The 21,401-nt window shown below is 48.9% G+C and overlaps 1 protein-coding gene across 8 annotated transcripts in view; it reads right to left on the bottom strand.

Annotated features, from left to right (window-relative positions):
* EP400 (E1A binding protein p400) overlaps positions 1-20,501 on the bottom strand; it is a 90,522-nt gene extending 70,021 nt beyond the window's left edge. For 6 of the 8 annotated variants that reach the window (XM_066371225.1, XM_066371230.1, XM_066371228.1 and 3 more), the window contains exons 1-2: positions 19,936-20,203; positions 2,643-3,975 (exon numbers count right to left, since the gene is read on the bottom strand). In XM_066371225.1, the coding sequence (XP_066227322.1) occupies positions 2,643-3,975; positions 19,936-20,003 (1,401 nt within the window). In that variant the 5' untranslated portion in view covers positions 20,004-20,203. Of the gene's footprint in view, positions 1-1,088; positions 1,200-2,642; positions 3,976-19,935; positions 20,204-20,363 lie in introns of those variants that run through there. The other 2 variants (XM_066371224.1, XM_066371223.1) reach the window with 2 other exon arrangements.
* Positions 20,502-21,401: the final 900 nt, after the last annotated feature.

The following is a 21,401-nucleotide window of genomic DNA, read 5'->3' as shown; positions in this document are numbered from 1 at the left end:
ATATGTGAGAGAGAATGAAGCAATGCAAATGGGGCAAAAAGTGAACAATTGGTGAATTTGAGGAAGGGATATTGGGAGCTTTTGTACTATTACTGCAACTTTTCCATGTTTGAGATTATATCAAAAGGCTGGCCTGTGGTAGTGCAGTGAATACACCATCAACCTGGAATGCTGAGGTCACTGATTCAAAACCCTGGGCTTGCCCATCAAGGCACATACTGACAAGCAAGCAATGAACAACTACAGTGAAGCAACTATGTGTTGATACTTCTCACTACCCCCTCCTCCATAAAATAAGTAAAATCTTAAAAAAAAGAAATTACATCAAAATTTTAAAAAATAATATAATTATGTACAGTGTCCCAGATGGGTACTAGACTTGAGTTGATCATTTTGCAAGTTATATAAATGTCTAATCACTATGTTATACTTCTGAAACTATTATATGTCAACTGTAGTTGAAAAATAAAAATTTTATTTAAAAAATTAAAAACAAAAAATTCAGAAACATCACGACGGAGATGAAATTGCTTTCTGAACCCAGCACAATCTATTCCAAAACTAATAGAATCGAACTGATACGTTTAGGTCCTTATTATTGGAACACTGAGTGATCACTGACACCCATGTAGAGGCCTGTGGGTGAGGTGATTTCAGGGGTTTCACGTCAGTGTTTCTTCCAGCTACTGAAAATACCACGTGATCATCTGCTTAAATCTTTTCTTCCTGTTTCTGTTTTGCACTGTTCTCAAAAACACAGAGAGAAGACACAGAAAGAACCCACATAAAACACAGCACACGAGGGGTCCTGGCACACGCTCGACAGGACCATGAGGATTAGGTGACATGCACACTACAGCTACGACTGCAGCACAGGTCAACACAAGAATAGTGCATTAGCTCTGGGTTGTCGTTCACTCATGCAACTTAATTTTATCGCTCCATATGCAGGAAAGCTTCTTTATTTTTTTAATATAAGGAATGGGCTCTGGAAAAAATACTAAGAGAAAATAGTAACTGAAGGTTAAAATACCTGAATGAAGGGAAAGTTTGGGATGAAGCTACATTTGAGAACCATTGACAAGTACCTGAAATGGTTGCTGCTGGGATGAAAAAGCAGCAGAAACATTTGGCGGAAGCTGGGTTGCTATAGCAACGGGAGTACCAGTCTGCCCATCCTTTCCTGTCACAACCTTTACCTGAGAGGAAATATTTTGAGAAAAAAAGGCAACATGATTTTTAAGACTGCTCAAATTTTTGTTAGACTTTTACTGCTGACAGCTCACTGATGTTTGGTGCTTTAAAATGAAATGCTTTTGCATCAAATCCTGCAAAAAGACAATGAACTAATTTATGACAGATTTATAACACAACCTAACTCAACTGCAAATCTCGTAAGAACTTCAACTTAAGTCACGGGCAATATCCTTAGGTTGCGCAACTTCAAATTCTAGAATTGGGGACAGCAGGCAGTCTCAGTAACAAAGCCTGGACCACCGTCCAAGCAGTCTGCAAAGCGGCTACTCCAACGCCTACCATGTGGAGGTCAGAATGGAGAAGGTCTGTTTCAACAGGAAGTTATAAAGGGGACTTACTTTTCTTAAGCACAAAGAAAGGGACTGAGTCTATAGACGACACTGGTGTACAAACATAGAGAACTGAATTTCACTATTTCAGAGGTGAAACCCTCAAAATAGTCATGTAACCTTTTGGAAAATAAAAATGGTCCATCCTGGAAAGGGTGTTAAGGAAAACACAAAATGGCAAAGCCACACAGATACGTCCATAAATATCAATCAGGACGGCTGAGCAAAGAGACCAGTTTTTGTTCACCAAAGGCCGATTTCTTTGCAGGAGAACAGTGATAAAGATTTCAATTATTTTAGCCATCCCACAAAACAAAATCAGCTGCACCAACAGAGTGTACACTACACGACACAAAGGCACACGTACAGTGCATGACAGCCAACCTCACTCTCGCCCTGCTGGGGTTTGCTTCTCTTCCAGGAAGTGCAGATCAGTCATGGTATTGAGGAATCTCAATTCAGGCATTTATTAAGCACCCATTCCAGGCACCCAAAAAATTTCACTTATTTAGAAAAGATTCCATCTTAAATATGATTCATAGATAAGACTACATCTAAAAATTCTCAGGTTTCGGCTGTAACAACTGTATTTTAAACATGAAGATACTGTACCAATATTTATTACTTAAATTTATTTATATTAAAACACCTTGTTTAAAAACCACATTCATGGAGTTTCAAGGGGTGGACCTACATAAGTGAAACACAAAAACTGGAAAACCAGCCCGAAGGGGTGCACCTGGGGCTTTGATGCCAGCCAGAATGCACCCCAGAAGACCAGGGGCCCGGCTGTGCCTGCAGCTTGGCTCTCCACATGGGGCGGGTCCTTGTTCTCAGTGAAAGCACCTGGGTCTGCACCTGCCCCAACTGCTAGAGCAGCTTTTCCTTCCCTCAAAGAAAATAGCAAAATTCACTTTCCACCTTACCCCCAGGTCAAACCCTTAGGAAACCAGGTCTGAGGAGCACCCCGAGCCGACACATTCCTTTGTGCTCACAGCTGCCTAGACTCACAGCTGCGCAGCACAATCCTTTAATTATTAGATGGCTGTTTCTCACCTCATCATTGATAACCTCAGACTTTTCTTCCTCCTCCTCTTCCTCCTCCTCCTCCTCCTCCTCCAGGTCCAGATCATTCTGCCTAAGATAAGCTTGTAACGGGGCATAGTGTTTCTTCTTGAAAGCCAGGAAATCCATCATGTTCCCTTGCAGGTGCTGCAGGAAGAACAGCTCGATCAGGTACTCCTTGAAGGCCTCCCTCAGCACCTCCATCTCCCGGTGGTGAGAGTCCAGGCACTGCTTCCGCATCTGGGCCAGCTCCGGGGAGGCCGGCGGGATCTCCTCCAGCTTCTTGGGTGTCTTCCTGCTCCCCGTGCACGAGAGGGGCAGGCTGGAGAGGCCTGGGGGCACTGCAGTCCTGGAAGGGCTGCTGGGGGGTGGCGGGGACGTCATCCCGAAGGCTGATGCCCCCCCGACCCCGGGTAGGAGAGGTCGGGTTAGTGGTGGCCCCTGCAGCACTTGCTGCTGCTGCTGCTGGACCAGCTGTCCCTGGATGATGCTGCTGATCTGGGGTGGCAGGCTGGCTGTGGTGATGTGGCCAGGGCTGGCCAAGGGCGGCAGGCTGGACCCACCCGAGGACGCGGGGCTCTGGGGTCCCAGGTGGTGCACAGTCCCCCCAGGCTGTGTGTGGGGCTGGGACAGTCTTCGCTCTCGCACCGTGATGGGAGCCCCTGCATGCTGCAGTGGGACCGGGGCTCCCTGGGCCATCTGGGTGAGGCCCGAGCCCTCCTGGAACACAAAGTGCCCGCCCGCAGACGGGCTCAAGCTGATCTGCCTCACCAGCACGCTGGCGTCCATGAAACCCCCCGTGGGGCTGCTGCTGCACAGGCCCAGGCCGGGCCCAGGGGTGCCTGCCCGCACACTCTGCAGGCTGGGCCCGGGGCTAGGCTGGGTGGGGCTCTGGGTCTGCACCTGCTGGGACAGTGGTGAGGTGACTTGGATGTAGGATGGTGATCCATGCTCAAAGCGCCTTGGCTGGGCACTGAACTGGAAGCCCGGAGAGGTGGGACTGGGGAGTGGCAGCGGGGCCAGTGTGAGCGAGGGGTTTCCTGCCACCACCGGCCCCACATTCTGGAGGGTGAGGTTCACATTCGGCCCGGCCGCGGGGCTCCTGCTCATGAGCTGCTGAACCTGGTACCCAGGCGACTGGGGCGCAGATGGGCTGGCCGAGGGTGCGAAGGGTGCGGCGGGGGATGGGGGTGGGTTTGGGTGGGTCTGCTGCTCTTCTTCACTGCTGGCGAAGGCCCGGGACCTCTGTAGCTGGTGCTGAACATTTGGAGGGCCGCTGCCGTGGTGCATTATTGCCCCCCTTTTTATCCAACTTAATGATCTCCTGAAAAATCAAAGTGAAAGTCAAGTTACTTAAAGGCAGCACAACCAGCTGATCACCATTCATTCTGAGAGCTGCTCAGCAGCACTGGCAGTGTGTGCAAAGTCTTATCCATCCACGTCGAGCTGTGCACACCACAACACTGCATATGGCCTCCTTCAGCATACATGAGGGGTGGGGCTCTGCTGTGCCTGGGGCCAGGGCATGGCTTGGCAAGAGTAAGTTTAGGATGCCAACTAGCTACCTGGGAAGGTAACAGGTATCACACCTGCTCAAGGCCAAGCAGGATGTCACCTCGGTGCCGGCACTCGTGAGCAGTGCATTTCTTCCCTGACGCTTCTCTCAGCTCAAAGGCCTTCCATGTTCCTGTGTGCAGGAGACTGTGAACCTGTCTCTCCCATGCAGGGACAGTTGTATGCACAATCCCTCATCACCAGAACTGCAGCCAAATCCCCCACCAGACAACATTCTTGTGAACACCTGAGCTATCTCACTGTTAACTAAGTGCAAACCCAGAGCCCCTCTGATGTCACACCCCATGTTCCTGGGCAGTGGGGGGGGCAGCCTGTCACAGGAACCAGGCCGGAACCTGAAGGTGCTCACGCTGCAGCCTTCTCCATGAGAGCACAGGAAGGGGACTCTGATGAGAAAATCTCATAGGGAGAAAGAGAATGGCTGGAGAGGCCGCCATGTGCTGTGATTCTCTGGGAGCTGGTGCTAGTTTCCAAGCAGCTCACAGTCCCCAACTGCTCCATGCAAAGGGTTAGAGCAGTGGTTCTCAACCTTTCTAATGCCGTGACCCCGCAATACAGTTCCTTATGTTGCGGTGACCCCAAACCAAAAAATAATTTTGGTGGCTACTTCATAACTGTAATTTTGCTACAGTTATGATTCGGAATGTAAATACCTGATATGCATTATGTATTTTCCGATGGCTTTAGGCGACCCCGCCGGGGTCATGACCCACAGGTTGAGAACCTCTGGGTTAGAGAGAGGGGTGGAGAGTAGAAGGGACCACTGAGAAAGCTCAGCCTTCAGGGCAGGAGACATCAGAGAACGGAGTGAGAAGAGGCCAACTCTGAGCTGAAAGGGACAACGTGCCCAAGTCAGACATGACTAGAGCCTAGGTGTCCATGGGAAACACAACCAGCCCAGCCCCTCAGGCCATCTGTCCCCATGTGCTGGGTCACAGGTTCACAAATGTCTTTCACCACTAAAAATCCTTGGCATTAACGGAGACCAGCTTCCTATTTATGGTGTTGCTTACTCCCCTCCCCTAGACAAGCAAAACACCATTTCATGTTCAAGGCACCACTGCTTATCAGAGGAAATACACAGGGGGGAAAATTTGACATCAGAAGTTACAAAACTTACAAAGATGAACTACACAAATATATCATCGCACAGCACCAAACCCTAGTGAAATACACATGTATGAAGGCTCTTACAGTCCTAGGCCACTGGTAAAATATACATATATGGCCTGACCAGGCGGTGGCACAGTGGATAGAGCGTCAGACTGGGATGCAGAAGGACCCAGGTTCGAGACCTCGAGATTGCCAGCTTGAGCGCGGGCTCATCTGGCTTGAGCAAAAAGCTCACCAGCTTGGACCCAAGGTCGCTGGCTCAGCAAGGAGTTATTCGGTCTGCTGAAGGCCCCCGGTCAAGGCACATATGAGAAAGCAATCAATGAACAACTAAGGTGTCACAACAAAAAACTAATGATTGATGCTTCCCATCTCTCTCCATTCCTGTCTGTCTGTCCCTATCTATCCCTCTCTCTGATTCTCTCTCTGTCCCTGTAAAAACAAACAAACAAAAAAACCTCAAACATATATGTAGATAAAAACATGTATATATATAATTATATATACACATCTATATGATCTCATAATCCCAGGTCCCTGGTGAAATTCACATACATATGAATGATCTCACAGTCCTGACCCCTGGTGAAGTACACATACATATGAATGTTCTCACAGTCCTGGGGGCCTCTGGTGAAGTAGAGGCATATATGAATGACATCACAATCCCAGGACCCTGGTACAACACACATATGTATGAATGCACTCACTATCCCCAGCCCTTGGGGAAATACACATTTGAAATTAAAAGTTATGGATGACGGTTGCTCAACTAAAGGCTAAGAAAACCTAAAAACCAGCAAGCACACGTTATAACTCTCAGAGGAGGCACTTTTGTTCCAATGGCCATCTCTGAGGACAGTATCAAGAGCACAGGCAAGCAGCAGCAACTATGTCTAAGTAGGAAGTCAGGACCACAGCAAGGAACAGCCCCATGACCATCAGGAGCCCACACCCACCATCACCCTCCACACAGAGACCCAGCAATGTGGTTGTGAGAGGACACAGTGTGTGAGGTAACCCTCAGGTGTCATTGCTTTCGATTCAAGTTCTTGACCCTGATCTTTTAAACAAGCATTATGGGAGAGAATAGTGTGGAGCTGTAACAAAACAGAATAATCTAACACATCATGCATATTTAGAATCATTTCTCAAAATACAGCATTCCCAGAATATCAAGAGCAAAGGCAGAAAGAAACTCTCTCATACATAACTCACAAAACCGAGTAGGTAAATATGTTATGACAAGTAATTGACACATTGAGAAAATTCTATCTAAATTCTTCCCACAAATCATTCACCAAAATAATTATTTTTATAAGCTAACATTTCAAGTTTTATAATAAATATAAAGAAATCGAAACAAAAACATAAAGAACACAAAAGTAAATACTAAAGCTCTGAAGGGAACTCCATTTCCTAAACTTAAACAGCTCTATGGGCCATAGCACCCTGCATGTGTCCAAACTTGTCTAAACTTAAACAGTAAAGTTGTATCTGCAAAGACGGATTTGAAGACACGCAATTTTAAAATGTTTAAAGCTCAAAATTCATCAAACTCAAAGCCCAAATATGTTAGGAAGACTACCTGAAGTCACTGTAACAAAGAGCTATTAGCAGGATTACAAAGACATACACAGAAGTTGATCTAAAAAAAATGAATAAACGACAAAAGATGAAAAACATCTAATTCACCAGCTTAGAGGAGAGCATGCAACCTCACTGTGCACAACTGCCATACAGACTGGAGGAACTGTCCCCTAGAGCCATTGACCAGGATACAAGACCACTCACCTGGCTCCACCAGTGGGGATGGGGGGCGGACGGAAGACAGAGCAGAGATGCCAGGGCTCAGAGCCCACAACATGCCCAAAAGGGTCAGTAGGCCAGTGGTGGGAAAGCGTGAGGGACCCGTCTGACTCCTTCAGCTTTGACCTAAAAATCCTACCTCTGGAAATCTCTCCTAAAGACATTCACCTACCTATTTATTTTTTACTGTGCATAAAAATATTCCCTACCAAATAACAGAGTGAATGTTCACGTTCTAGTTGGCAACTAACTATGTAATGAGGATGGGAAATGTTTCAGATACATTAAGTGAAAAAAGCAGGACACAGCTGCACAATACAGCCACTGCTCTGCTAAAAGCATCAATTATATGCTGCCTGCTGAAATGCTGAAATATGAATACTGACCTTTACCAGGTGAGGGGTAAAAGCACTGGGACAGCCACCCACGGAGCAGGTGACTGACACACCCACACCAGGAGGCATGCAGGACACACGGCGCAGAGCCAGACTCCAGCACGGCGCATGGCAGGTCACTGACATGACATTCAGCAACAGGCAAAACCACAGGGACAGAAGTTGATTAGACGAACCTGCAGGCAGAAGGTGGGGAGCAGCTGACTCCACAGAGGCAGGAGGGAATCTGGGGACACGGGCTCGTTTCCATATTTGATCTGTGATGTTGGTTACAAGATGGTGCTTGTCCAAAGTCCCAGAACTGCACACCAAAGCATGAACTCTGCTATATGTAAACTATATCTCAAGTTTTTTAAAAAAGTCATTCCTGACTTCAATCACTTCAGTGAACTTACAATCACTATAAGAAACAAACCACTGCTTATCTAAACAGGATTTCCCAGAAGTGTGGCAGAGGGAACTTGTGCAGTGCAAAGCCACCACGGACGGCAACACAACCTTTTCTTATTGGCCACCTCTACTAATGTCCAGGTTCCCTGGAAAAAGCTAGACTAGATCCCTTCAGCTCGTGATTTTGAGTAAGGGCACTCACTGCCCAGGAGGAGGCCAAGGGCGGCACTGGGTGAGAGCTCCCACACAGCCTAGAGAAGAGGAGGCCCAAACCTCCCGGGCCCCACAGGCGACACTCACCAGTGCCCTAAATCAGGGGTCCCCAAACTACGGCCCACGGGCCACATGCGGCCCCCTGAGGCCATTTATCCAGCCCCTGCTGCGCTTCTGGAAGGGGCACCTCTTTCATTGGTGGTCAGTGAGAGGAGCATAGTTCCCATTGAAATACTGGTCAGGGCCTGACCTGTGGTGGCGCAGTAGATAAAGCATCGACCTGGAAATGTTGAGGTCGCCAGTTCGAAACCCTGGGCTTGCCTGGTCAAGGCACATATGGGAGTTGATGCTTCCAGCTCCTCCCCCTTCTCTCTCTCCTCTCTGTCTCTCTCTCTCCCTCTCTCTCTCTCTCCTCTCTAAAAAATGAATAAATAAAAATTAAAATTAAAAAAAAAAAGATTTCATTCCTTTAAAAACAAAAAAGAAGAAATACTGGTCAGTTTGTTGATTTAAATTTACTTGTTCTTTATTTTAAATATTGTATTTGTTCCCGTTTTGTTTTTTTACTTTAAAATAAGATGTGTAGTGTGCATAGGGATTTGTTCATAGTTTTTTTTATAGTACGGCCCTCCAACAGTCTGAGGGACAGTGAACTGGCCCCCTGTGTAAAAAGTTTGGGGACCCCTGCCCTAGATGGTGCGCATGGCTGCTCTCAGAGCAACCCCTCCAATGGGCACACTGGGACTCTAGAAAAAACGCAGTCTAAGAAACACCTTCTTGGGCCTTGTTTTCAGTGTAGGGCAGAGGTCCCCAGTCAGGAAAGTGCTGGGGTTTGACAGCAGCTCCTCCCACCACCCAACCCTCCCCCCTTCCCAACTTCTCCTGTTCTCCCCCTTTAACAAGCAGGGAGCTCCACTCATCCCAAACTGACCCCTCTTCCTGTCTGCCCCCTCATCCCCTCACAAACCTCGCCTCTGGTGGGCCTCCCATGTCCAGGGATAAAAGAGCACTGGATGGATGGAGAGTGAGATCTGAAGGGGGGGAAGAAGGGCTTGGGCGCAGCACACACACATTCAGGGCAGAGGGGCAAACAGAATGTGATAGAACTGGATGGGGGACATTTTCAAGTGGAAATTCCAGAAAGCAGTAGGTATATCAAGTCTTATAGCACATTCTCATCTTCTGACCCAGTAAGCTGACTTCAGAACAGCCTAAGAAAAAACCAGAGCTGTGTTCCAACACACAAGGATGCTCACTGAAATATTACACCAAGAAAGGTGGCATGTCTAACCATCAACATCAATAATTTGATACATCTATGAAAAAAAAGTAATACTCAACTTGTGACGGCACATTTTGACGTTTTCCTGTTACCTGTCTATGCTTTCCAAATTTGTCCCTAGTTGGCAAGTGTCACAGTTTTAGTGCTGGTTCCGATTCTCCTGTCGGGAACCACACAGGTGTGCCCTTCCCTGCCCTGCTGTGGGGGTGGGCACCTGACTTGTCTTAGCAATGAGGCAGACATACTGTATGCCATGCTGATGCTTTCCTGCTCTGGTAAACACAGTTAAGATCTCACTGAACATTGTCAGTAGGTTCTATGACTTGCAGCAAAACAACATGTAAGAAAACCAATTTTACCATAGGCTAATTAATATTGGCAAGAATTATTCTCCTACAGCATCTCATCAATGCTATAGGGAAAGGACGCTATTTGAAGGACCCGCTGTACAGGAAGCGCAGAAGTGAGCTAAGTGTAGGGAACTCATGGTGGGTGCCAATGCCCTCTTGCTAGAAGGCACTGGCATGGCATCTGGGGTGCACCTGAGAAGTGCAGCAAACCTAGCTTATCATAGCTGACTGGCACATAAAAATAATTATACAGCCTGGTGGTGCAGTGGACCTGGAACACTGAGGTCCCAGTTCGGAACCCTGGCCTTGCCTGATCAAGGCGCACACAAGAAACAACTATGTATGAGTTGATGCTTCCTGCCCCTTCTACCCCTTCTCCCTCTCTCTCTCCCTCCTCTCTCTCAAATGAATAAATAACATCTTTTTTAAAAAATGATACATCATAGAAGAGACTCCACACCCCCCACTGCAGCCCATCCCACACACCCCAGAGTTCTGATCCTAGAGAAAACAAGACCCGGGCTTACACCTCTGTCCTGGCCTCCTGGCCACCTCCACAGCTGTTCATACACTGAACCTGACAAGTGTTTGGTGGAGCACACAAATCTGCCTCCCCAAGATTAACTGACCAAAGAGAAAAACACCTCCCATACACTGCTTTTTAAAAATTTTTAAATTTATTTATTTTAGAGAGACAGACAGACGGAGAGAGAGAGAGAGAAAGGGGGGAGGAGCAGGAAGCATCAACTCCCATATGTGCCTTGACCAGACAAGTGCAGGGTTTTGAACCGGCGACCTCGGCATTCCAGGTCGATGCTTTATCCACTGCGCCACCACAGGTCAGGCTGCTACTTTTTTTTAAAGATTTTATTTATTTTAGATAGGGGAGGAGAGCAAGAAGCATCAATTCCCATATGTGCCTTGACCAGGCAAGCCCAGGGTTTTGAACACGCAACCTCAGTGTTCCAGGTCAACACTATCCACTGCACCACCACAGGTCAGGCCATACATTGCTATTTTTAAAAGTCTCTAACTGCTATTGAGATTTTTAAAATAAAATCATTTACAAGCATTACTAATTCATGATGGCTTTCTGTAATGCTAGAAAATTAAAATCCAAAAAATTTTTTAATAACTTAAAAATTTTTTTAATTTACTGATTTTGGAGAGACAGGAAAGGAGGGAGAGAGAGACAGACAGGAACATCAATTCGTTCCTGTATGTGCCCTGACCAACCAGGGATCAAACAACCTCTGTGCTTTGGGGTGACGCTCTTACTAACTGACCTATCCGGCCAGAGCTAAAACCCAAATTTTCTTAGCTCACTTCACTTAGAAAAATAAAAGTCAGACCCATCCCTTTCATCCCATCGACCCCATTCACAAAATATAATTCTGGAGTCCGGGGGGGGGGGGGGGGGGGGGGAATCAACCATAAGAATATTTTGCATCCTATAAGAATATCCTTATAACCTTGGAGTAAAGAAAAGTTTCCTAAACATGGAACAAAACCTAGAAACAAGATTAATTTTTTAAAATAATGACATATTTTACTGAAATGTTTCGAGGAAAATATATACAATAAAGAAGTCAGAGACCTCCTGACCAGACAATAGCGCAGTGAACAGAGTATCAGACTGGGATGCAGAGGATCCAGGTTAGAAACCCCAAGGTTGCTGGCTTGAATGTGGGCTCACCAGCTTGAGTGCAGGGTCACTGGCTTGAGTGTGGGATCAGAGACATGGCCCCATGGTCACTGGCTTGAGCCCAAAGGTTGCTGGCTTGAAGCCCAAGGTCATTGGCATGAGCAGCGGTCACTCGCTCTGCTGTAGCCGTCCCCCCCCCCCCATCAAGGCACATATGAGAAAGCAATCAATGAACAACTAAGGTGCTGCAACAAAGAATTGATGCTTCTCATCTCTCTCCTTTCCTGTCTGTCCCTATTTGTCCCTCTCTCTTTCTCTGTCACAAAAAAAGTCAGACTGATAAAAAATATTTGAATTAAAGACAAAAGGTTGCCCATCGTTAATATACCAAGAATTTTCACACATCAAGAGCCAAATCACACAAGAAATGAAAATACAAACCAGCAATTCTACAATAAATACAAATAGAAAACATCAAAAATACTCAACCTTGTTAAGAAAAAAATATAAGCCCTGGCCAGGTGACTCAGTTGGTTAGAGCATTGTTTTGTTACACCACGGTTGTAGGTTTGATCCCAGTCATGGCACATGCAAGAATCAGCCAATGGCCAGACCAGGCGGTGGAGCAGTGGATAGAGCGTCGGACTGGGATGCAGAGGACCCAGGTTCGAGACCCCGAGGTCGCCACCTTGAGCACGGGCTCATCTGGCTTGAGCAAAAGCCCACCAGCTTGAACCCAAGGTCGCTGGCTCCAGCAAGGGGTTACTCGGTCTGCTGAAGGCCCGCGATCAAGGCACATATGAGAAAGCAATCAATGAACAACTAAGGTGTTGCAACGCACAATGAAAAACTAATGATTGATGCTTCTCATCTCTCTCTGTTCCTGTCTGTCTGTCCCTGTCTATCCCTCTGACTCACTCACTGTCTCTGTAAAAAAAATAATAATAAATTTTTTTTAAATCAGCCAATGATGCAGAAATAAGTAGAACAAGTCGATGTTTCTCCCCTACTTTCTCTCTCTCTTCAAAATCAGTCAATAAACAAATAATAACAAATATGAAAATAAATGAGACAACTACTTGTTTAGCAGGTTAGCAGAGGTCAAAAAGACTGATACGGCTTGACTAGGCGGTGGCACAGTGGATAGAGTGTTGGACTGGGATGTGGAAGGACCCAGGTTCGAGACCCCGAGGTCGCCAGCTTGAGCGCGGGCTCATCTGGTTTGAGCAAAAGCTCCCCAGCTTGGACCCAAGGTTGCTGGCTCCAGCAAGGGGTTACTCAGTCTGCTGAAGGCCTGCAGTCAAGGCACATATGAGAAAGCAATCAATGAACAACTAAGAAGTCGCAACGTGCAACGAAAAACTAATGATTGATGCTTCTCATCTGTATCCATTCCTGTCTGTCTGTCCCTGTCTATCCCTCTGACTCTCTCTCTGTCTCTGTAAAAAAAAAAAAAAAAAAAAAAAAAAAAAAAAAGACTGATACGTCTGACCAGGCAGTGGCACAGTGGATAGAGCATTGGACTGGGAGACTGGGACATGGAGGACCCAGGTTTGAGACCCCGAGGTCGCCAGCTTGAGTGTGGGCTCATCTGGTTTGAGCAAGGCTCACCACCTTGAGTCCAAAGTCGCTGGCTCAAGCAAGAAGTGACTCAGTCTGCTGTAGTCCCCTGGTCAAGGCACATATGAAAAAGCAATCAATGAAAACTAAGGTGCCACAACGAAGAATTGATGCTTCTCATCTCTCTCCCTTCCAATCTGTCTGTCCTTCTCTCAGACTCTGTCTCTGTGTCACACACACACACACACTCTCTCTCTTACACACACACACACACACAAAGAGTGGTACTATGCAGGCTCAGTAAGACTGCTAGGAAAGGGGCACCCTCCCCCCCCACACACACACACAGAGGAAGGAAGTAAAGCCAACCACAGCTTTCTGGGGTGCAACCTAGCATTATTTATCACAATTCTAATGTGTATTGATCAGGGATCTCCACTCCAGGGATTCATTCAAGAAAATATACAAATGTCCAAGGGCGGACATTATACTACTACTTATAAAATGTTGCAAACACTGCACTGTAAATGCCCACCTAAAGGGAACTTTAATAAAATTTGTGATGTAGCCACCCCTTGGAGATAGCCACTAAAAAGAATGAGGAAATCTGTATGCGCTATAACTACATATCTTGAGTCAAGGCAAACATGTACAGCATGTACATGTAGGTACACGTGTAGTGGAGAGCTACATGTATACAGACGCAGTATATTCCTGTTTGTCTCTATACACACTAAAGAAACATCCTTCGCCAAGCATGGCTGTTGAATGTAAGGGAGGACCATCTGTATTCACAGATGGAGCACCGGCACCAGAACAGTGTCTGGCCCATTACACACACTCAGAAAGTACTTGGAGAGTCAGAGAGGGAGAACAAAACCGCTAGAGTGTTAGTGCCCAAGACTGAAGAGACAGGAAGCGCGGGCTCAGGGTGCCAACAGACACATGGGCTGCAGTCTCCATGTCACCCTCAAGGGGAAGCTAGCAATCATGGGTACCCTGGCTAAATCTAAGACTCAGTCTGTTGCTTGGGTTTATTTCAGTCAATATTCTTAAATCAGGAGATGTCATATAGAACATCAAGTTTTCAGCTTTGTTCTTAAGAAAAATCCAAGTCTGGCCACATCTCACCCGGCAACAAGCAGAGGCTCCAGGCCGCCCGCTACTGACTGCAGTCATCACCATGGTCATGACGCCTCCCCAAGCCAAGGCCAAGGGCCCAGTGCTGTTTGTTCATCCTCAGGGAGCAGCACTAATCCATTGGAGAAAAGCCCTTCAGCACTCTGGAAAGGAGGAAGCCCTGAGTCTAATGAGTAGACAATGTCTGGATTAGAGAGCCCCCTGCAGGCCGCGAGGAAACACCGGGCAGTGGACACCAGACACTGTCACAGAGACACCTGGTTGCATAAACCAGAACCAGACCTGGCCTTCCTGACTCTGATCACAATCCATCAAATTGCCCTGAGCATCTCTCTACAAGGTTGCTCACAAGTTATGAACTCAATGCCAATCACAGAAACTAGGTGGTCGGTACAGGTACACAGATGGTGGGTTAAATTCTTTCTCCCACAGCCTGCATTCGTGAAATGGGATTTCCTGAGACAAAACCCAGTAAAACCAGTATAGCCCCGAGACCTGAAGCTGAATTTTTCAAGCACATTAACTTGAAGATCCATCACTTGTAATAAAAGAAATGCAAATTAAAACTTAGCTGAAAAAAATTTCTAGCCTGACCTGTGGTGGCACAGTGGATCAAGCATCGACCTGGAATGCTGAGGTCGCCGGTTCAAAACCCTGGGCTTGGCCGGTCAAGGCACATATGGGAGTTGAAGCTTCCTGCTCCTTCCCCCCTTCTCTTTCTATCTCTCTCTTTCTGTCTCTTTTCTCTAAAATGAATTAAAAAAATAATTTATAAAAATTTCTAATCTATCATACTGACAAAAATTCAAAAGCTGGACACCACACTGTTGGTGACGCCCTGCGAACTCTGCCGCAAGACGATAAATGGTCCAACCTACAGAAGGCTGGCCTGGCACCATTCAACAAACCAAACACACTCTGCCCGCTGGACTGGGCAGTCCCACTAGGAATTCACCCTGAACAGCCACTTGCAATATGAAAATATAAAGCAAAGTTTAGTCACTGTGGCATTATTTGCAAATGCAAAATATTGGAAGGAAATAGTGATCCCTATTTCAGACTGGCTGACTCCACTGTGGTCCATTCTCTCGACTAGAGCACGGTACAGCTGTGTGACACAACAAGGGGGGGCTCCATGAACCAGCAGAGCGCCATCTACCTCCAGGACACCCACTGTGAGTCAGGTAAGCATAGGCAATTGTACTTGGGCCTGGGCTGGGTAGCTCAGTTGATTCGAGCGTCATTCCATTACGCCAAGGTTGCAGGTTCAATCCCCGGTCAGGGCATATATAAGAAACAACCAAGGAATGCATGAGTAAGTGGAATAAGAAGTCAGAGTTTTTCTCTCTCTCTCTCTCACTCCCCCTTCCTCTCTCTCTAAAAATCAATAAATGTAAAAAAAATTTTTTTTTTAAAAGAAACTGTACTTGGACACTACCTTCATATAAGAAATGGAAAAAGACAGATGGATAGATGGACATGTCATAAAACAGGTATAGTAAAATGCCAATCACAGGCCTTGGCCAGTTGGCTCAGTGGTAGAGCATCGGCCTGGCATGCGGAAGTCCCGGGTTCGATTCCCGGCCAGGGCACACAGGAGAGGCGCCCATCTGTTTCTCCACCCCTCCCCCTCTCCTTCCTCTCTGTCTCTCTCTTCCCCTCCCGCAGCTGAGGCTCCGTTGGAGCAAAGGATGGCCCGGGCGCTGGGGATGGCTCCGTGGCCTCTGCCCCAGGCGCTAGGTGGCTCTGGTCGCGGCAGAGCGTCGCCCCGGAGGGGCAGAGCATCGCCCCCTGGTGGGCGTGCTGGGTGGATCCCGGTCGGGCGCATGAGGGAGTCTGTCTGACTGCCTCCCCGTTTCCAGCTTCAGAAAAATACAAAAAAAAAAAAAAAAAAAAAAATGCCAATCACAGAAACTAGGTGGTCGGTACACAGATGGTGGGTTAAACTTTTTCAGCCTTTATTTATCTTTGAAATTTTCATAGTAAAACCTAACAGTAAAAAAACATTTTCTATATTACATGGTAATGCCAGAAAATTGCCAACAAATAAAGGGATGAAACAATAGTTCTGTATGCTAACATGATATCCATCCTTCTCCCACCTTAGTGGGCAGTTCCCATTTTGGTTCCTAAAATATCTAACTTCCAAATGACTCAAACTGGGCTAAACTGAGCTTTACAACCATCTAGGATTTATTACACCTAGATGTAATATGTCACTGCAAAGAACTGGCCTGAATTTAATAGCTCATGATGCCAAATTTATGGTGGTACTGGCAGGTCCTTAACCTGATGGACCAGAGCTCTCTGAACTAGACTAGCTGGATCTCTCTCAGTTTCAGAGGAACAATCAAGACAAACCAAAGAACTGCTTTTCTTTTTCTTTTTTCTTTTTTTTTTTTTTTTTGTATTTTTCTGAAGCTGGAAATGGGGAGGCAGTCAGACAGACTCCCTCATGCGCCCGACCGGGATCCACCCAGCACGCCCACCAGGGGGCAATGCTCTGCCCATCCGGGGCGACGCTCTGTTGCGACCAGAGCCACTCTAGCGCCTGGGGCAGAGGCCACAGAGCCACCCCCAGCGCCCGGGCCATCTTTTGCTCCAATGGAGCCTCGGCTACGGAAGGGGAAGAGAGAGACAGAGAGGAAGGAGAGGGGGAGGGGTGGAGAAGCAGATGGGCGCCTCTCCTGTGTGCCCTAGCCGGGAATCGAACCCGGGACTTCCGCACGCCAGGCCAACGCTCTACCACTGAGCCAACCGGCCAGGGCCAAGAACTGCTTTTTCAAGCACCAAGTGATAAAGTTGCAACTCCCAATTCCTGTCCTGCCTTTCCTCAACCTGTTTACCCATGGCCCCCCAAAAAGCCTGTGTAGCCTGACCAGGCAGTAGCGCAGTGGATAGAGCGTTAGACTAGGATGCAGAGGATCCAGGTTCCAGACCCCCGAGGTCACCAGCTTGAGCACAGGCTCATCTGGCTTGAGCAAAAAAAGAAAAAGCTCACCAGCTTTGACCCAAGGTTACTGGCTCGAGCAAGGGGTTACTCAGTCTGCTGAAGGCCCATGGTCAAGTCACATATGAGAAAGCAATCAGTGAACAACTACTAAGGTGTTGCAACAAAAAACTGATGATTGATGCTTCTCATCTCTCTCCGTTCCTGTCTGTCTGTCCCTATCTGTCCCTTTCTCTGACTCTTCCTGTCCTTGTAAAAAAAAAAAAAAGGCCTGTGTAAGCATTTCTCTCCTAACCATCTCCAGTCAAATGTTAGCATCACAGCTGTACCTTAAATCTATTGACCCCCTGTGACCCTTTGGGAGGCCACAAACCACTCTCGTATCTAAGACATTCTCATCCCCTTGTAGGAGGTGTTTGTGAAGAATGCAGGTTCTTGTGTATAGAAACCCAGAAAAACAGATACCAAATCAGTCAGTTCTGGGATAAAGTCAAGAATGGGGAAAAAGAGCCCTGGCCAGTTGGCTCATCAGTAGAGCTTCGGCCCAGCTGTGGAAGTCCAGGGTTCAATTCCCGGGCAGGGCATACAGGAGAAGCGCCCACCTGCTTCTCCACCCTTCCCCCTCTCCTTTCTCTCTATCTCTCTTTTCCCCTCTCACAGCCAAAGGCTCCATTGGAGCAAAGTTGACACTGGCACTGAGGATGGCTCCATGGCCTCCATCTCAGGCGCTAGAATGGCTCCAATTGCAGCGAAGCAACGCCCCAGATGGGCAGAACATCATCCCTAGTGGGCTTGTGGGGTAGATCCCGGTCGGGCGCATGCAGGAGTCTGTCTGTCTGCCTCCCCGCTTCTCATTTCAGAAAAATACAAAAGAATGGGGAGAAAAAGCAAAGGAACTCTGCCATCCGCTGTGCACTTCCATATGGCTTGAACATCATGCAATGTGAATTATCCACTGGCTACTTGCATGAAAGACTGCAACAACCCAACCCAAATGTCCTTCAGCAGGTGCACAGATAAACCACGACCCATCCACATCACAGAATGCTACTGAACAACATAAAGAAACCATCTCTTGCTACCTGCAGTAACCTCAGTAAATGTCAAATGCACTATGATCAGTGAAAGCAGCCAGACTCAAAGGCGTGTCCATCCACACCGAGTTCCTCAAACTGGCATCCCAGAAAACAGCAAGTACCGAGGGCTGAAGCAGGGGCTGACTACAGAGAGGCAGCACGAGAAAACTATTTGGGGTGAAAGAACGGTTCTGAATCCCGACTGCCATGGAAGAAATGACACATCTGTCGAAACTCTCAGCCTTCTACACACACAGAAAGCAAACACTCCTATTTGTAAGTTTTTAAAAAACCAAGTAAGCCTGACCAGGCGGTGGCACAGTGGATAGAGCATCAGCTAGGGATGCAGAGGACCTAGGTTCAAGACTCCGAGGTCGTCTGCTTGAGCGTGGGCTCACCAGTTTAAATGCTGGGTCGCTGGCTTAAGAGTGGGATCATAGACACGACCCCATGGTTGCTGGCTTGAGCCCAAGGTCACTGGCTTGAGCAAGGGGTCACTCGCTCTGCTGTAGACCCCCTCTTTCATCAAGGCACATATGAGAAAGCAATCAATGAACAACTAAGGTGCCCCAGCAAAGAACTGATATTTCTCATCTCCCTTCCTGTCTGTCTCTGTCTGTCTGTCTCTCTGTCTTTCTCTGTCTCTGTCACACACACACACATACAAAAAAAAAAAAGTAAAACAGCCAAAGTGAGATTATGCAAAGACCTTCCCTTTGGCACACAACAGAAGTGATTTTAACATTTCTTTTTTTTTTTTTTTTGTATTTTTTTTTTTTTTTTGTATTTTTCTGAAGCTGGAAACGGGAAGAGACAGACAGACTCCCGCATGCGCCCAACCGGGATCCACCCGGCACGCCCAACAGGGGGCGTCGCTCTGCCGCGACCAGAGCCACTCTAGCGCCTGGGGCAGAGGCCAAGGAGCCATCCCCAGCGCCCGGGCATCTTTGCTCCAATGGAGCCTCAGCTGCGGGAGGGGAAGAGAGAGACAGAGAGGAAGGAGGGGGAGGGGGTGGAGAAGCAAATGGGCGCTTCTCCTATGTGCCCTGGCTGGGAATCGAACCCGGGTCCCCCGCACGCCAGGCCGACGCTCTACCGCTGAGCCAACCGGCCAGGGCGATTTTAACATTTCTTTAATGCCATAATGCATCAACACGAGATAAAAATTTGCATCGACCAGAATACAGTAGACACCACGAAGGGGGTGTGGCTGAGATCCCAGGCACAGAGGATGCTTCACCCAAAAGAAAACAGGACGGTCCAGGGTCTGGACTCCAGAGCTACGGGCTCTAGGCTCCCCTCTCTCAAACGGCCGCAGGCTCAGCGGACATCAGCCGCTTGCCCTTGGCACGAGGGACCCGTGTTACTGCCCTGGGTCTGCAGACCTTCAAGGAACGCGTTCCAGGCTTGGACCGCCAGGCTGAGCTGGGCAACCACGAAGTCCCTGACCGGGAAGGAAGGTACTTCCCGTGCAAATTAAGCCCTGAGACCTAAGAAGCCCTGAGGGATGGGTGGCGGGGGCGGGGCGGACGGAGAGTGCCCACAGGAGACACAGACGGACAGACCCTGCGCACAGCCCACGCGAAGAGACGCCCAGTCCTGCACACACGCGAGTCTTTCCTTGCAGAGAGGGCCTCCCTCCAGCACGCCCACCTCCAACCCGCCTCCTTCCCGTCCTCTCTCCACCGCCGTGTCCGGGAGATCCCACTTGGGCGGGGAATTCGCCCCAGGTGTCCCTCCTGGACGGTTTCCGCCAATGACCCTCCCTCTGCACCTGTTCCCGCACCGGAGCGGGCGCTCGGTCGGGGCGGGAACGCCGCGCGCGGAGAACCCACGCACAAGGGAGACTCCCATCCAACCCTGCTGCAGGGCGCGGGCCCCGACACCCGAGAACCAAGTCCAAAGAAAGCGCCGGACCCACAGCTGACTTCATCCACACGCGGCGTGAAGAGCCCGCGAAGCTCCCCGCGGACCCCGCCGCTGGGTCCAGCTCGCGCGGAGCCCACCCGTCACTACGCCGCGCGCGGAGGGGCGCAGGCCGCACGACCCCGCCGCCGCACCCCTCCCCGCGCACAGGCTCCGCCCACAGACGGCGGCGGCCGCGGCCTGCTCTCGGCGCGACGCCCGGGGGGAGGCGGCCGCGGCGGGTCGCTGGTCCCCTCGGCGCAGGCTCCCCGGAATCCCCCGTCCGCGCCGCTCCGCGCCGCCACTTACGTGCGGTCTGACGACGCTCCGGCCGCGTCGGGCTGGGGTGGGGAGCCGGGCGGCGGGGACTGAGGAGGAGGCGGCGCCGCTCCGCTCCGCTCGGCTCGGCGAACCCGGGGCGGAAAAAAAGAGGCGGTGCGCCTGCTACGGCGAGCCGGAAGGGACGCGCGCCCGCGCCGCAGCTGCGCGGTGACGGCATTCGTGACGTCAGTGAGCGGGAGGCATCGAGACGGCCGGGTGAAGCTAGAGAGGCCAGGGGGAGCAGGTGGGCCGACGGGCCGGCGGCAGACTGACGGGGGGGGGGGGGGGGGGGGGGGGGGGGGGGGCTGCCGCGTGGGGGGGGGGGGTGCCGCGTGGGTGGGGCTGGGCCCAGCAGCGCAGTAGGGATTGGAGGGAGAAAGTGCGGTCCACCGAGGGTCTGAGGCCCGCGTGGCGAGTGTGACATTCGAATAAAAACTATAAAATACATTAATAGGCTTGGTAAAATAACTTAAAAAGAACTGGTCCAGTAAGTACAGCACATTCCCGGAATAGATGAGACCAGACTCCCAGGATGAATAAGACAGATGAGTCCTAGAGATAGGGAAGTCGCTAGACTCCCAGGATGACTAGGAGCTGATAAGTCCTTGAGATAAGGAAGTCGTAAAAACTCCTAAGATAGTTAATGTGACCACATCCTAAGGGATAGATAGGGACATTTCCAGCTGGGGGCTTTCAACTGTATGACTGGTTACTAAGGCACATGACTAAAATTTGATTTGGAGAAGCCAATTGCTAAATGCCAAATTCGCTTCTGTATGAACTGCTTGCTTGCTACGCTATAAAAACCCCTAGATTGTAGGCGCTCGGTGTGGCTCTTGTGACTACCACTTGAGGGTCCACCCCTGCGCAGGTTAATTTTGCTTTGTTTTGTTCTCTTTTTCTCTTGGCCATAAAACTTTGTCTGAAACTCTCCAAACGTCTCCAGTGTCTGTTTTACCCGGCGAGTGTAACATTTTATGGGGGCTCGCCCGGGATTGCCCATTACGGGAATCTTGACTGGGGACA

Source organism: Saccopteryx leptura, chromosome 2, assembly GCF_036850995.1.
Source record: "Saccopteryx leptura isolate mSacLep1 chromosome 2, mSacLep1_pri_phased_curated, whole genome shotgun sequence".
Taxonomy (NCBI): domain Eukaryota; kingdom Metazoa; phylum Chordata; class Mammalia; order Chiroptera; family Emballonuridae; genus Saccopteryx; species Saccopteryx leptura.
Note: the sequence above shows the minus strand (reverse complement) of the source record. Positions and strands in the feature narration are given on the sequence as shown.